The sequence below is a fragment of the Lissotriton helveticus genome, chromosome 6 (genome assembly GCF_964261635.1).
Source record: "Lissotriton helveticus chromosome 6, aLisHel1.1, whole genome shotgun sequence".
Lineage (NCBI taxonomy): Eukaryota > Metazoa > Chordata > Amphibia > Caudata > Salamandridae > Lissotriton > Lissotriton helveticus.
In genome coordinates this window covers 211,490,933-211,505,764 of record NC_136067.1, presented here as the reverse complement: position 1 = coordinate 211,505,764, position 14,832 = coordinate 211,490,933, and the positions used below count along the sequence as shown (strand labels likewise).

The following is a 14,832-nucleotide window of genomic DNA, read 5'->3' as shown; positions in this document are numbered from 1 at the left end:
GGCCTAAGAAGGCAAAGGTGTGGCCTTTCATACGAGTTAGACGGAATGTTGGTACGATGAACAAAGCTTGATTCGAGGATCTCAAGAACTTAGTGAACTGATATGGAGTTACCAGTTTCTGGATGTAACAAATAACTGGTGGGCTAGTTGCACCCCAGGGACCCTGAGTATTCAAGGGGAGTTAATCCCCCAATTTAAAACGCGCCACGGGGCAGGTTTGCAGACATGTCACCTCAGGCCATGCCACCTTCCTTCGCCACTGTGAAAACACGCCCCGTGGCGCATTTTAAGTTGGGGAATTAACTCTCTTTTAATACTGAGGGTCCCTGAGGGCCAAATAGCCCAACAGGCATCTCCAGTATGCACCAGGGAGCTGCATTGCAGACAGGTGTTCAGAGGCCACGCCCCTTTTTACACCTCTCTGCAACGCAGCTCTGTGGTGCTTATTGGAGGTACCTAGTGGGCTTGTTTGACCCTAGGGACCCTCAGGACTCAAGGGGACTTAATCTCCCAACTTAGAACGGCCACAGGGCACATTTACACAGTGGTGAAGGGAGGGGACGGGGCATGAGGTGACGTGTGCAAACACGCCCTGTGGCGCATTTTAAGTTGGGGAAAAAATTATCCTTCAATCCTGAGGGACCCTGGAGGCCAACTAGCCCAACAGGTGCTTCCAGTAATCGCCGCTGCGCGGCAGAGATGTGGTGCAAGCTGTGCCCCTTTTTACACCACTCTGCAATGGCACTTACTGGAGAAACCTAGTGGGCTAATTTGCCCCTAAGTATCCTCAGGATTCAAGGGGACTTAATCTCCCAACTTAAAACGGCCACATGGCGTGTTTACACAGTGAGGAAAAGAGGGGACGGGGCCAGAGGCGACGTGTGCAAACACGCCCTATGTCGCGTTTTAAGTTGGGGAAATAATTCCCCTTCAATCCTGAGGGACCCTGGGGGCCAACTACCCCACCAGGTGCTTCCAGTAAGCGCCACTGTGCTGCGTTGCAGAGAGGTGGTCTAGGCCGTGCCCCTTTTTACATCTCTCTGCTACGCAGCTCTGTGGTGCTTACTGGATGTACCTGGTGGGCTAGTTGGATTGAAGGGGAATTATTTCCCCAACTGAAAACACGCCACAGGGCATGTTTGCACAGTAGTGAAGGGAGGGGATGGTGTAGGAAAGTGACTCAATATATACTGGACCAAAGTAAAATCAGCCGAACTACGAATTCCAATTTACTCACCTGTTATCAGGAGAGACCTCAGTGCTGCATCTTTGAGCCCAGTACTGATTCTGAAAAGATATTCTAACCGCACTTACCAGTAACTTGAATTTCCTTCCATGGGCTAACATTGACTGGTTTCACTTGGAAATTCTTCTAAGTGTGGAGTTTTGGAACTTTAAAATATTCCTCTAAAATCAGCCGAACTACGAATTACGATTTACTCACCTGTTATCAGGAGAGACCTCAGTGCTGCATCTTTGAGCCCAGTACGGATCCTGAAAAGTAATTCTAACCGTACTTACCAGTAACTTGAATTTCCTTCCATAGGATATCATTGCGTGCTGTTTGCTGAAAGTTTGTTGATTTCTTAAACTTACAAATATTCCTCTAAAATCAGCCGAACTACGAATTACGATTTACTCACCTGTTATCAGGAGAGACCTCAGTGCTGCATCTTTGAGCCCAGTACGGATCCTGAAAAGTAATTCTAACCGTACTTACCAGTAACTTGAATTTCCTTCCATAGGATATCATTGCCTGCTGTTTGCTGAAAAAGTTTCTAAGTGTCTATTTTTTAAATTTACAATTATTCCTCTAAAATCAGCCGAACTACGAATTCCGATTTACTCACCTGTTATCAGGAGAGACCTCAGTGCTGCATCTTTGAGCCCAGTACTGATACTGAAAAGTAATTCTAACCGTACTTACCAGTAACTTGAATTTACTTCCGTAGGCTAACATTGACTGGTTTCACTTGGAAATTCTTCTAAGGGTGGAGTTTTGGAACTTTAAAATATTGATCTAAAATCAGCTGAACTACTAATTCCGATTTACTCACCTGTTATCAGGAGAAACCTCAGTGCTGCATTTTTTAGCTCAGTACTGATCCTGAAAAGTAATTCTAACCGTACTTACCAGTAACTTGACTTTCCTTCCATAGGATATCATTGCCTGCTTTTTGCTGAAAAAGTTTCCAAGTGCGGAGTTTTGGAACTTTAAAATATTGATTTAAAATCAGCGGAACTACGAATTCCGATTTACTGATCTGTTATCAGTAGAGACCTCGGTGCTGCTTCTTTGAGCCCAGTACTGATCCTGAAAAGTACTTACCAGTAACTAGAATTTCCTTCCATAGGATATCATTGCCTGCTATATAAAATATATATTTTTTTTAAAAAAAATAAAAAATATTAGATTTTCAATATTTAAAAAAAAATTATATTAAAAATATATAATGTAATTTAAAAAATAAAATATCTAAAAATAAATAGTTTGAAAAAAAATTGTAAATCAGTAACAAAAAAATAAATATAACAATTAATACATTTAAAAATTGTCATTTTCAAAACCTTTGAAATTCACTGAAAGAACCATAGGTTTCAGACAGGTTATAGTTAGGAATTAGCATTTAAAAAACCTTAGAAATTCACTGAAAAAAACATAGGTTTCAGACATGTTCTAGTTAAGAATTAGCATTTAAAAAACCTTGTAAATACACTGAAAAAAACATAGGTTTTAGGGGCGTTATAGTTAGCTGGACATTTCACTTGCACAAAACCATTGAAATTTCTCCGTTCTAGTTAGTTGTACTAACTATAACTCGCGAGCCCGCAATCCACTGCTGATGATGTCAAATGTTACATTATTCATGGCATGGCCAGTGACATCACTGATGACATCTCAAATTACATCACTGATGACATCATCCACATGACAATCTGATACATCTCATCATACACTAGTATAACCTTTCAACACTCCATTATAAAATATGGAGTACAATATTTGAAACCAATGACACACCAATACCAGTTTCTAACAAGCATTTACAATGCAACGGTCTCGGCATTGCAAAAGTTAGCTATTAGCATTGTAAATGAACGCGAGTTTAAGGTCTTGACATTGTAAATGACAAGGTCTTTTATTTATGTTTTAAAAACAAAAACATAAATAAAAGTCATTGTCATTTACAATGCCAATAGCTCAAAGTCGCCTAATGTGTATGGCAAACTACAGTAGCCTCCTGACGAGTGCCCTTTCACTTAATTTTTTTACAAATGAAAGCCCTGGCACTTTTTTTTTTTTTTTACAAATTAAGCACGGGTGGTGTCCGTGTGTGCACGGGAGTGGTGGTGTCCGTGTGTGCACGGCAGTGGTGGTGTCCGTGTGTGCACGGCAGTGGTGGTGTCCGTGTGTGCACGGCAGTGGTGGTGTCCGTGTGTGCACGGCAGTGGTGGTGTCCGTGTGTGCATGGCAGTGGTGGAGTCCGTGTGTGCGTGTCCATGTGTGTAATGAAGGAAGTGATGAGGCCAAAGTCTCACAGCACAAAAGCAACCGGCTCTTTTACTTTCAATAACTTTTTGTTTTCGGCTCACTTCGTATTTTTAAAATAGGTGTTTCTTATCCAGTGTATTTCTCCTGTGACACATTATTAACTTCATAAATAACACCACCACCTAATTAGCACATAGGATGCTGACATATTACAAATCGGAATAAAGTGTGGATATAATTATCTTAGCGTTCCACATCAATTTTTACAGACCAACTGCTTGTTCTGTTAGGCAAACGGGTATGAACAAAACAAATAGATGACGTCAAAGATGGGCAAGCAGCACACATTGTACGATCACTTGAGCACTGAGAGAGAAAGCCATAGTCATGTAAACAAGCCACTGTGCCATTTTTCCTATAGCCATGGAATTCAAGGTGCTTTGAGTAAAGCTGTGCAGGCAGCACAGGTGAAGGAGACCTGGCTAGATACTGCTCGTGAAAAACCTGACCCTGCCTGTTGATCAGCGCCGCGCGCTGGTATGCAGACTCCCCCTGCATTCCACAGAGGCGCGCGACGCGATCCGGCCTGCCATGGAGACAAGACCTGGCCGCGCGCACAACGTTATCCTATGGAAAAACGCTGCGCGCGGCCAGGTCTTGTCTCCGCCGACAATAGTTCTCGGCGAGAACGCGCTTTCATCGTGTTATAGCCGAGCCCTAAAAACCCTCTTAGTGATTCCTACATCTACACACACATCTAAACACTTACCTATAGATTCACGCATACATGCTAACAAAGATCAATAGAACACTGTTAAATATACTTATACACCTACATCGACATTACACACCAGCACACATCCTATTCAATTATGCAGTCATCCTGCTCACTTATGCAAACAATTGATCATACTTCCATTTACTAAGATACACACTTATGAAAACACCACTTTATTTATTCATATAGATAGTAATTCATAGTTAGTATGTTATAATATCACTAATACAAGTATACAGCTTTCAATACAGTCACTCATACAATCAATGGGTCTTATGTATACTTATTTATATACAACTGTCACATACACTGCCTTTTATATTTCTACTTTGTTGGACATGTATCATTGAGAAATATATTTACTCATCACCACACCCATAAATAGATTCACTCACCCAAACAACTGTTTCCACATACAGTCTTAACCTCATATACCTACTAAATCAATTATTTACACATCTTTGGACAGTCACACACTTCCCACCCAACCACACACACATGCACTATCCCAGACAAATACTCACTTAACTAATTAATAACTAATATTGACTTTCACATAGCTAGGAACCAACTTATGTAGTAGTTTACACAACAAGAAATAGAGTGATACAGATATTCACAGTTTAATCACTATCCCATATATTTAGTGAGATACTTTAAATTAGTCACTTAGACAGTCAATCACAGTGCTACTAAATCCTCCATCCAGACACTTATACATCCACTCAGTCTTCAATGCAGATTGCTATATATATAACACTTATTTAAAATACGAACCAAACCACATTAACTGGATGATGTCATCAGTGATGTCACTGACCATGTCATGAATGATGTAATATGTGACATCATCAGCAGTGGATTGTGGGTGCGCGAGTTATAGTTAGTACAACTAACTATAACAGAGGAATTTCAATAGTTTTGTACGAGTGAAATGTCCAGCTAACTATAACACCCCTAAAACCTATGTTTCTTTCAGTGAATTTCTAAGGTTTTTTAAATGCTAATTCTTAACTATAACATGTCTGAAACCTATGGTTTTTCAGTGAATATATATGTACGCTTCGTTGCCACTGTCCAACGGAGCACACGTGAGCGGGTGCAGGCAGCGGTAGTGGACAACAGCTAATATTAAAGCTCCAAATCTCCCGATCCCGGGAAGAAATTACCGCACTCCAGGGTGACCTTTGCAAAACGTTATTCCGGCCGCAAAGGACACAAACCTTTCGGCGTGAAGCCTTCTTCAGTGTTAATGACACACTCGAGGAGGCATGTCTATAAAGCAGTATTTCCTATACATGGAAACAAAGAAGGGACACACTTTTATATGTTAAAAGCAGGTGCCATTTTGTAACGGTGTGCAGACCTGAGCTCCTAGTCTGCTAGTACTATACAAAAACGTTTCCTGAGGGAATTTCAATGAGATTAAACCCATATGGCTTACAATTAATTACAGTTGCCAGCAATCGGCATTCTTCCTCAATACTTTACATTTCATAAAGGATGTTTTATACCTTTACTTATTCATAAAGCCGTGGATCGGCTAATGTCCCTTTATCATGTTTCCTCTAAGCGTGGATCTCATCGCTCAGTTAAAAAATTCTAAAGCATGCTCCATATACAAATCTAAAATTACCCTAGGAGGTTTCGTTTCATCACAATATTATCACAGCTATAATTATTGTGACCTCTCAGAAACTGAACACAAATTCGACCAAAATTGCAACCAAAATCAAAATCAATAAGATCAATAAGAGTTCTCTCAAATTGTTCACCTACTACAGTTCATTGCTACATTTGCTGGTATTGCATATTTTTTGCTGAAACATCTTACAAATAGATCAAGGTCCCAAATGTACAGCTAGCTCTTCCCCGCTGTTCATTCCTCTCGGAGATTTTGTTAAAAGATCTATAATCTACCTTGACTCAAGGCGTCTAAGTTTACGTAACGTGTCTCCTTCCCTTGGATTGGCAGGAACATAATCTAAGCCATAATATTGTAGTTTATTTCTATCACTTTGATGGGCTTCTGCAAAGTGACGTGCCACTGGGTAAGATGGATCTATTTTGTCAATGGCTCTCAAATGTTACAATATTCTGAATTTAAGTTGGTAAATGTATAGCGCAGCCCGCATGGGCACACTAGGCAGTACACTGCATAGGGAGTACTACAGGTTAGGAATTTCTGGATTTCCCTGGTCTTATCTATGTCTGGTATTGTAGATGTGAAAACCCTCTTGCTATGGGCACAGGCCTTGCACCTGGCGCAAGGAAAGAAACCTTTTATTTCTCTTAGGGTTTTGACCCGCTGTTGTGGTTTCTCTAAATGACTTTGCACTAACATATCTGGAAGTGATCTAGATTTTCTAAGCGTTACCAGGGGTAGGTTAGGGATATCATCCTTGATGACATTGTCTGTTTTGAGAATATGCCAGTTCTTCCTGAGCATTTTTTTGAGATAGTTAGCTTCAGCTAAGTAAGGTGTAACCATCCGGAACTTACTCTGACCATCTTCTTGTCTCCTTTCCCTTTTCTCTTTTAGTAATTTCTCCCTAGGAAACCATCTCACCTTCTACATAATCTTTGTGAGAGACATAGGGTCATATCCCCTCACAATAAATCTCGCCATGCTTTCCGAGGCAGCCGCCTCGAAATCCTGATCTCTCGTACTATTCCTTTTTATCCCGAGGAGCTCCCCATAAGGAATACTTTGAATGAGTTTAGGTGGGTGATTGCTGCTAGCAAACAGTACTGAATTCCCCGCCGTAGACTTGCGGAAAAGTGCAGTGTGGATGTTCTGGTCCTCTACAAACACCCTCAGGTCCAGGTAGTCCACTGCCACTGGACTCACTGTCCCGAGAAGCGCAAGTTCAGATCATTATTGTTTAGGACCTCAATATAATCATAGGCAGATTCTATGGTACCTTGCCATATGATGAATAAATCATCAATATATCGGTGCCACTGCACTACTCTGCCTTTGTCCTTGCCCTCAACGGTTCTGGGCACCTGCTCTTCCCACCAGCCAACGAACAAGTTCGCATAGCTGGTGTCCATCGCCGTGCCACATAATTGTTTGAAAAACTGGTCCTCGAACCAAAAAATATTATTCTTACGGCAGAATTCCACACATTGAAGTAACATCTGGTTGTGCATAGCGTAGCTGGCGTTTCTTCAAGTAAGCTTGGACTGCTTTTAGACCCTGCTGATGATCTATACAGGTATACAGGCTTGCTATGTCCAATAACATTAATCGATAGCTGGATCCCATGATGATTGAGCTATCTTGCTTAAAAAATCTTAAGTGTCTTTAATATATGACTAACTGTGCCACAAAGGGAAACAAAAAATGATCTAAACACATAGATAGGTGTTCCGTTAAGCTGTTGACTGAAGAAACAATAGGTCTCCCCGGTGGATTCACATTATCTTTGTGCAGTTTAGGGATACGGTAAAAGGTGGGGGCCACCGAATTATTGCTGCAAAGAAATAAATGTTCCTCTGTCCCCAACATAGATTTTACATACCATTTGCATATCAGTTCATCATACGCTTGGATACTTGCTTGGTAGATTTCACTTGACACCCTTTCGTAGTTCTTTTCTTCGGAGACTTTGCATAATGCTTCCTTCCAGTATTGCTCCCTGGTTTGGACAACGACATTTCCACCTTTATCTGAAGGTTTGATTATTATTGTCACATCCTTCATGAGGTTCTGTAATGCAGTTGTCTCTGCCATAGTAATGTTTCCTATTGTTCTTCGTTGCCCCATCTTGTTCGATCTAAACTTGAGCAAATCATTCGCCATAGCTTCCGTGAAGACATCGATGGCGTCTAATGGCATTTGGGGGTTCAAGACTGATACAGGTCTGAACAGGCTTTCTTCCCTGTCCTGTTCAATACCTATGTTAATTGTTCTCTCTGGTATAGTCCTCATATTAGATCAATTTGCTTCATTCTCTAATCGCAGGTCTTCCAAAAGTTCAATAGTTGATAAATCTCTCCCAGTCAATGCATCTGTGGCCGTTAATCTGCTCGAGATTTTCTTAGAGTCTTTCATATGTGACCTCAATTTAAAATACTTGTGTAGTTTCAGTTTTCGTGTGAAACTAAAAAGGTCATTCCTTGTTTGGGGATATTCCAGATGGCTAGTTGGGCAAAATGTTATTAATCCAAGGCTTAAAACTTTGGTTTCAGTTTCCGTGAGTACTTGATTTGTCAAATTGACCGCTGTTAAATTTGTGGTCTCTATTGCCGCTTGTTGGACCTCTTCTTGTTGCGGTTGACCCATGCTGGTGGTGGTTTCCCTCTTCCTGCCCCCACCACCTCGGCGGGTTCTTCTCCTCCTTTTTCTGGGGGTTTGTTCTTTCCCCCCATAGCCAAGATTGACGTATTAAGTGGAACTCGTCGTGAAAAGGGATTTTCTTTCCTTGCACTCTTCTCCCTACTTGTTCATCACCTGACTCGTTCTCAGTTAAATCAAACTCTGAGGTTTCAACCCTTTGGGCTGTTTGTTGTGATCTCTGATTAAACTCCTTCCGAGGTGCATCAAATTTCCGGGCGAAAGTTAAAACTCTCCCCTGCAAATAATCGTTTTGCGTCGCAGATAAACTTCTCCTGTTCCTAGTTTTGATTTTCTGTTCATATTTCAGTAGTCTTGTTTTCATTTGCCCTTTAAGCTCCTCTATTCGACTCTTGTTGTCTTCTTTGGCCAATTTGTCTTCAAGTTCCTTAATTTCTGCCAATGTCTTCTCACGGTCGCTCCAGGCGTATTTGACAAGTATTCCTAAGGTTCCCCGACAGTACTGTGCAGTATGTTCAGCCCAGTCTGTTAGTAGCTGGCGGTCCGGGATTTCATAGGATGGAACAGTATACACCTTTAACCCCCAGGGACCCTGTTCTCTTCGATATAACTCTGGAGACTGGTGGCCTCCAACCATTTTCTAACTTTGCGCTCATGTAGTCTCTCTATCTTGGTCAGAAGTTCATTCAGTTTACTATGTGGCTGTGCTTGCGATGGAGTGGGTGCTCTGAGCTCTGAGCTGCGCCCCTCCTCCTCCCTGGGATTTGAACATATCCTTTGCCGCTTCGCGGCGTGTTGTTTCACAGAACATGCCTCCTCGCAATAGTCACAGTGCTGCCGGTACGTGTTTAACGCAATTTGCGTGTCCCCCTGCTACGCTCTGCTGCTTACTTTCTGCCGCTTCCAAATCCCAAAGAACCAGGCTTACCAGCTTCGTCGCTGAACTCGCTCACTCATCCGGGCAGGTTCTGTGTACTCCTCTGCACAGTCCTTCTTATATGGCTTGCCTGGTACTCGGCAGTTCACAGCGGTGCTCCGCGAAATATGTACGCTCCGTTACCACTGTCCAACGGAGCACACGTGAGCGGGTGCAGGCAGCGGTAGTGGACAACCGCTAATATTAAAGCTCCAAATCTCCCGATCAAGGAAGAAATTACCACACATCAGGGGGACCTTTGCAAAATATTATTCCGGCCGCAAAGGACACAAACGTTTCGGCGTGAAGCCTTCTTCAGTGTTAATGACACACTCGAGGAGGCATGTATATAATATATATATAGTTTTTGGACACAGGACTGAAAACAAATTTGACTGGAAAAAACGTACCTGAAATTTTGTGACTCCCGACGTTATTACCACAATATATTGACTCCGCATGTAACTCCAGCATTTTAACAGTAAACATCAGTAGATTAAACTCTGTCTGCCCTGAGACTCTAAGAAAATGCCTCATTTCAGGGTACCATATGTCGTGTGACACCAGAGCCAACTGCCTAGCATTTAATATGACATATTTTACTATACTCACGATAAGCATTCATGAAGATAAACAGGTGGTTTTGAATGCCCCACGTCTGAACACCAAAAGTCAGTCACTTTGCAGAACTTTTATTCAAATTTATGGATGCATTTGACTATACTTTTGAAATACTCTCTAACTCAGGTGCACGTCACCGATGAATTATGACATATGAATGGGACACTGAAGACATGACCCTGAGTATTCCTCTCTCTATGCTCATAGTTCCCCTACTGCAGTACTTTATCATAAACATGATATTATAACTCAACCCAGAGGTGGAGATTTTAATTAAATATGAACTGATGTGCACTGCATAGTAATAAATACATTAATAAGTGTTACTCAAATAGGTGATAGTGAAAATGCAGTTGTGAATAACTGTACATTCTTCTTCCCATTATCAATTTTCTGTAAAAAAAAAATCAGGGTTTTAGACTAGAAGTCTCTTTTTCAGTTTAGATTAATTACAAGAAAGATTAAAAGTTGCACATATCGGTTTCCCTTTTCCCAATTTTATTTAAATGTATATTATTTGATGATGAGGATGATTTTAAGTGATTTGCTACGACCTGATCAATGTTAGTAACATAATTCTAGACAACATGTTTGGGGTGCCTTTACTGCACAAAATGCAGTGGTATAGAAATCCATATTTCACAGCCAACAGTAAAATATGTCAACTATTTTATCATCATGGTAGCCCCAAGCCACTCTGCAGAACTTTACCAGTAGTTAAGCTACTAGAATTATGTTGCATGAAGGTCAGAATAATGCAGCAACGTTTTTTTTAATTCTGTGCCAAAAAATGCAAATTATGTGGCATAGCATTTGGCAATACTATTTTCACCCATTTAAACTAAAAACAATTATTTTGGTAATTCTGAAAATATTGCAAATTATGTGGCAAATTATATATCTATACAGTAAATCTGTAATTATGTAATAAACCCTGCAGCCACAGTCACTTAAAACCAATCTCTACCACTGTTCATTGTTTTATAAGGAACGTTTTCATTAAAGATAAATCTACATATTCTAACTGCATTCACTGCCCATTGTTAGCTGCAAATTGAACTTTTTCAAGCTAACAGGCATGTAATATAAAACAAATGCATAACTGGTAACTAAAATGAGTCTTTGTCTTACAATGAGTTGTACCTTGATGGCAGTGCAGCAGAATTAGATACTAATGAGGATTAACTTTCCAAAGGAACATGACTAGATATACCTGGAAAAGAGGACCAATATCCACATCAAAGCCAAGATCTGCAAATCCTGTTGCTATAACTTTAGCCCCTCGATCGTGGCCATCTTGGCCCATTTTAGCGACAAGGAGACGAGGTCTGCGCCCTTCACGCTCCATGAATTTCTGTACCCTAAAAATAATAACAAATGTACCAACATTATTTTGCATTGTGATGAATGTGATGAGTATTGCACAACCATTTCAACAATAGTGTTAAAAAACACAACATTCAAATAAGTATTTGTGAAACAAATGTTTAGCATTGTTTTACAGAACTGTTCATACCGTGCTCAGGGCACTGGCTTATATCCCGTCATATATGGGAGGAAAAGAAAAATGTCTATTATCTCAAAGTTTTATGATCAGCTGCAGTCATCCAATTTCAAAGAGGCATGCTCTACAGCACTGTTAAAAAAATTAAAGTGTCCAACTTGCTTAATATCTATTCGCCTTCAAAAGGACATGTATATAAAGACGTATGTCAAAGCACATTTCAGTGTTAAGTAGGACTACTAAATGATTACCAAGATACATACTTCCATATTTTAAAACACCTTTTTTATATATATAGTGCCTTTCCAAATTTTTTAAGAGCCAACAATGCCATAAATAGAGTGCTTTTAATGTACAGTGGTAAATTATAAAGAAAAACCCCAAATCATCAGCAGTACAAAATACAAGACAGAGATGAAACTATAAACCAGGCAAATATTAAACAAATGTGCTTTTAATAAGCCAATAATTAAACAGCAAAGAAAAGTTGCCCTGTGTAGAGCTTCTGTCACTATCTTCAACCGGTGGGCATGAGTTTCTAAGCAATAGAGACAGCTGACCAAGCACAACAGTCTTACAGGCCAAGAAGATAGGTTTAACAATGACCTACACTCACTGCGGAGTCAATGGAACAGGAACAAAATAGGATGACTGTGATTATACATGTAGGTACCGGCATGATAACAGAATGACTTTTAGGGGAGCTAGCAGTAGGTTTCCAAGAGATTTTTTAATGGGAGAAACATGACACTGAATAGGATGATCAGGAAGGTCATGTCATGAAAGGCTCTAAAATAGATTAATACAACACTTGGTTGCACCTGATGATGGTAACAGAAGCCACAATAAAATCCAGCAATATCACACTCAATGCGAGCTGCTATTTAGCATAGGCATGAAGAAGCTCATCTAATGCAGCAGAGGGGCATTTATGTCTTCGCTTGGGGAGGACTTCAATTTAAAGTCGCTCAGAAGACCCTTTTAATCAGGGAAAGCAGCAAAATGGGCTGCAACCACAGTTTTGAAAAATGCTGCGATGTAAGAGAATCATTAAATAAGTCGATGCTTGATCATGATTTGCATATAGTTTCTTTTGTAAAGACACAATTACCATGAGTTTAGGATATAAGGGAACAAGTTAGTTGGACAGTGAAGCATTGAAAAGTATGGTGAGGTATAGGTATCTAAATAAATTATCAAGATTTACAACTTATACATAGTAGCACATTAGGGCCTAGTCACAAAGGTAAGCTTACTCTTATAGTAGTAGTATATTTATGTTCAATTAATTATAATCATTACATGTGGGCGGCCAGGTTAGACTGTTACCCATTGTTACAAATTGCCCTTATTCTTATACTTTGTAGTAAATGGACTATATTCGGCTACTTAGTATTTTTGAAGGTAAATTTACTACAAAGTTTGGACTTGTGTGTCTCCAACTTGTGAAACAGGGGGGTGAACCAAACGCTCTGACTGTAAACTTACTACAGCCAAAAATAAAGCAGTACAATTGTAAATGTTCATCAGTTCAGACCTGGAGTAAGTCACGTATACCTAACAAGGCCAACGACTGGTACTGCAACAAGCTCCCATAGGAAATAATGGACAGGCACTTATAACAGAACCCTCACAGCAAATTATGTTAAAATAAATGCATTTATGACGACTTTTTAAAAATGTGTATACATTTACTTCAATGTTAAAAGCACATTTGACATTAAAATATTTTAATAACTTTCATTAATTTTAAAATAAATGTAACTTTACATTTAAAAAAATTACAATATTTCTATTCGTATCTGTCATTTTCAATGTATAGTTAAATACAAACATTTCAGTTTAGGTGCTACCTTTTAAATAGGTCATAAACAATTAATTTCAAATTAATTCAATATGAAATTCAAAATTAAGTTCATATTGTATAGTAAGGACAAGGTGAGCTGGTTTCAAGATTAATAATCAGGGATTTGGGATACTGATGCCAAAGGTGAGCAGGGAATTCACCCAGCGTTTCTTTGGTCTACACTGAAGTTTAGGGGTAAGAGAGGTAGACATGGAATCGGACACGGTGTGGGGGAGCTGGAGGTTATCAGTCACCAGTGTGTGGGATACTGAGCATCCTGGGCAGTTGCTAAGGACAAAACAATTCTCTACATTTGGATAACACCCTTTGAGGGTCTTTCTTGGGATTAAACAGGGCTAAAATAGCAATCATGAAACTAAAGGGTGAGTTATTAGTACCAAAACCAAATGGCCATCTAGACATTACCTTTTAAGAGTAGGCATGCTCTACTAAATGACTGAAACTTTATCAAAGTGGCCTATCAATAAGAGGATTTTCAGCCTAATGTACAAAGCCCTCGTGGTTGCAAAACCTGCGAATACGCAAAATCACCGTGTTGTGAATGCAAATGGGCTTTCCAGTAGATATTAAACCCCTTTTGTGAGGGTTTTTCAAACCATTATGAATCACAAATAGTAGGAAATGAAAGGTGGGGGGGTCATCCCTATTTGGGGGCTGTAATTGAATGTATATATGCGTATAGCCAAAATTAGAGTTACAAACCATTGATCAGACACCAACAACTCAAATGAGGTGGTATCTGATTTGCAAAGGGAAAGCTGTGCCTGGGGGGAAGCTTTGACATTAGGAATCATGTTAGGCAGACTGGGGTTGGTGTAAGACAGTGGTCTTGGTGACCACTCCAGGTTCCCATTGATGTGTTCCCAAACTGGAAATTATTTTTTTTAAGCAGCACCTGTCCATTAATGGGCACGGCCTGCTTCTAAAAAAAATCTGTTTGGGAAAAATAACACAAAATGGCTGTTTGCTGTTCCTTGAGGCCACCATCCCCATTTGCATCCATTCAAAAAGGGTAGCAAATAATGATCTGCCTAATGGATAGGAGGGTGTGGGAGTGGATGGTGATCCAACAACAGGAAATGTCTCTTTTGGCCACTAAGCAGCGGGTACCCACAGAGACCACCTCCAAGTCGTCAATGCCTAAAAGCACCTGCTTTGGGTTTGGAGTCCAAGCGCAACCCACTAGGCTACAAATGGAATCATGTATTGTGGCCCAGTGTGCAGTATTTAGGGGCAATCTCATATCATGTGGAGAAACCCCCACATTCAGGTAGACACTAAGGGCAGAAGTTATCCTGCCTCCTTCACATACGCCAAAAGTCTATGGGGATCATAATATAGCAGTTGGAA

General features: G+C 40.2%; 1 protein-coding gene across 1 annotated transcript in view; it reads right to left on the bottom strand.

The window, feature by feature from the left end:
* The window catches only part of LOC144762430 (methylmalonyl-CoA mutase, mitochondrial-like), a 310,401-nt gene that overhangs the window by 37,226 nt on the left and 258,343 nt on the right, over window positions 1-14,832 (bottom strand). Inside the window, 1 exon segment of the mRNA XM_078647612.1 lies at window positions 11,325-11,472. Coding sequence (XP_078503738.1) covers window positions 11,325-11,472 — 148 coding nt within the window.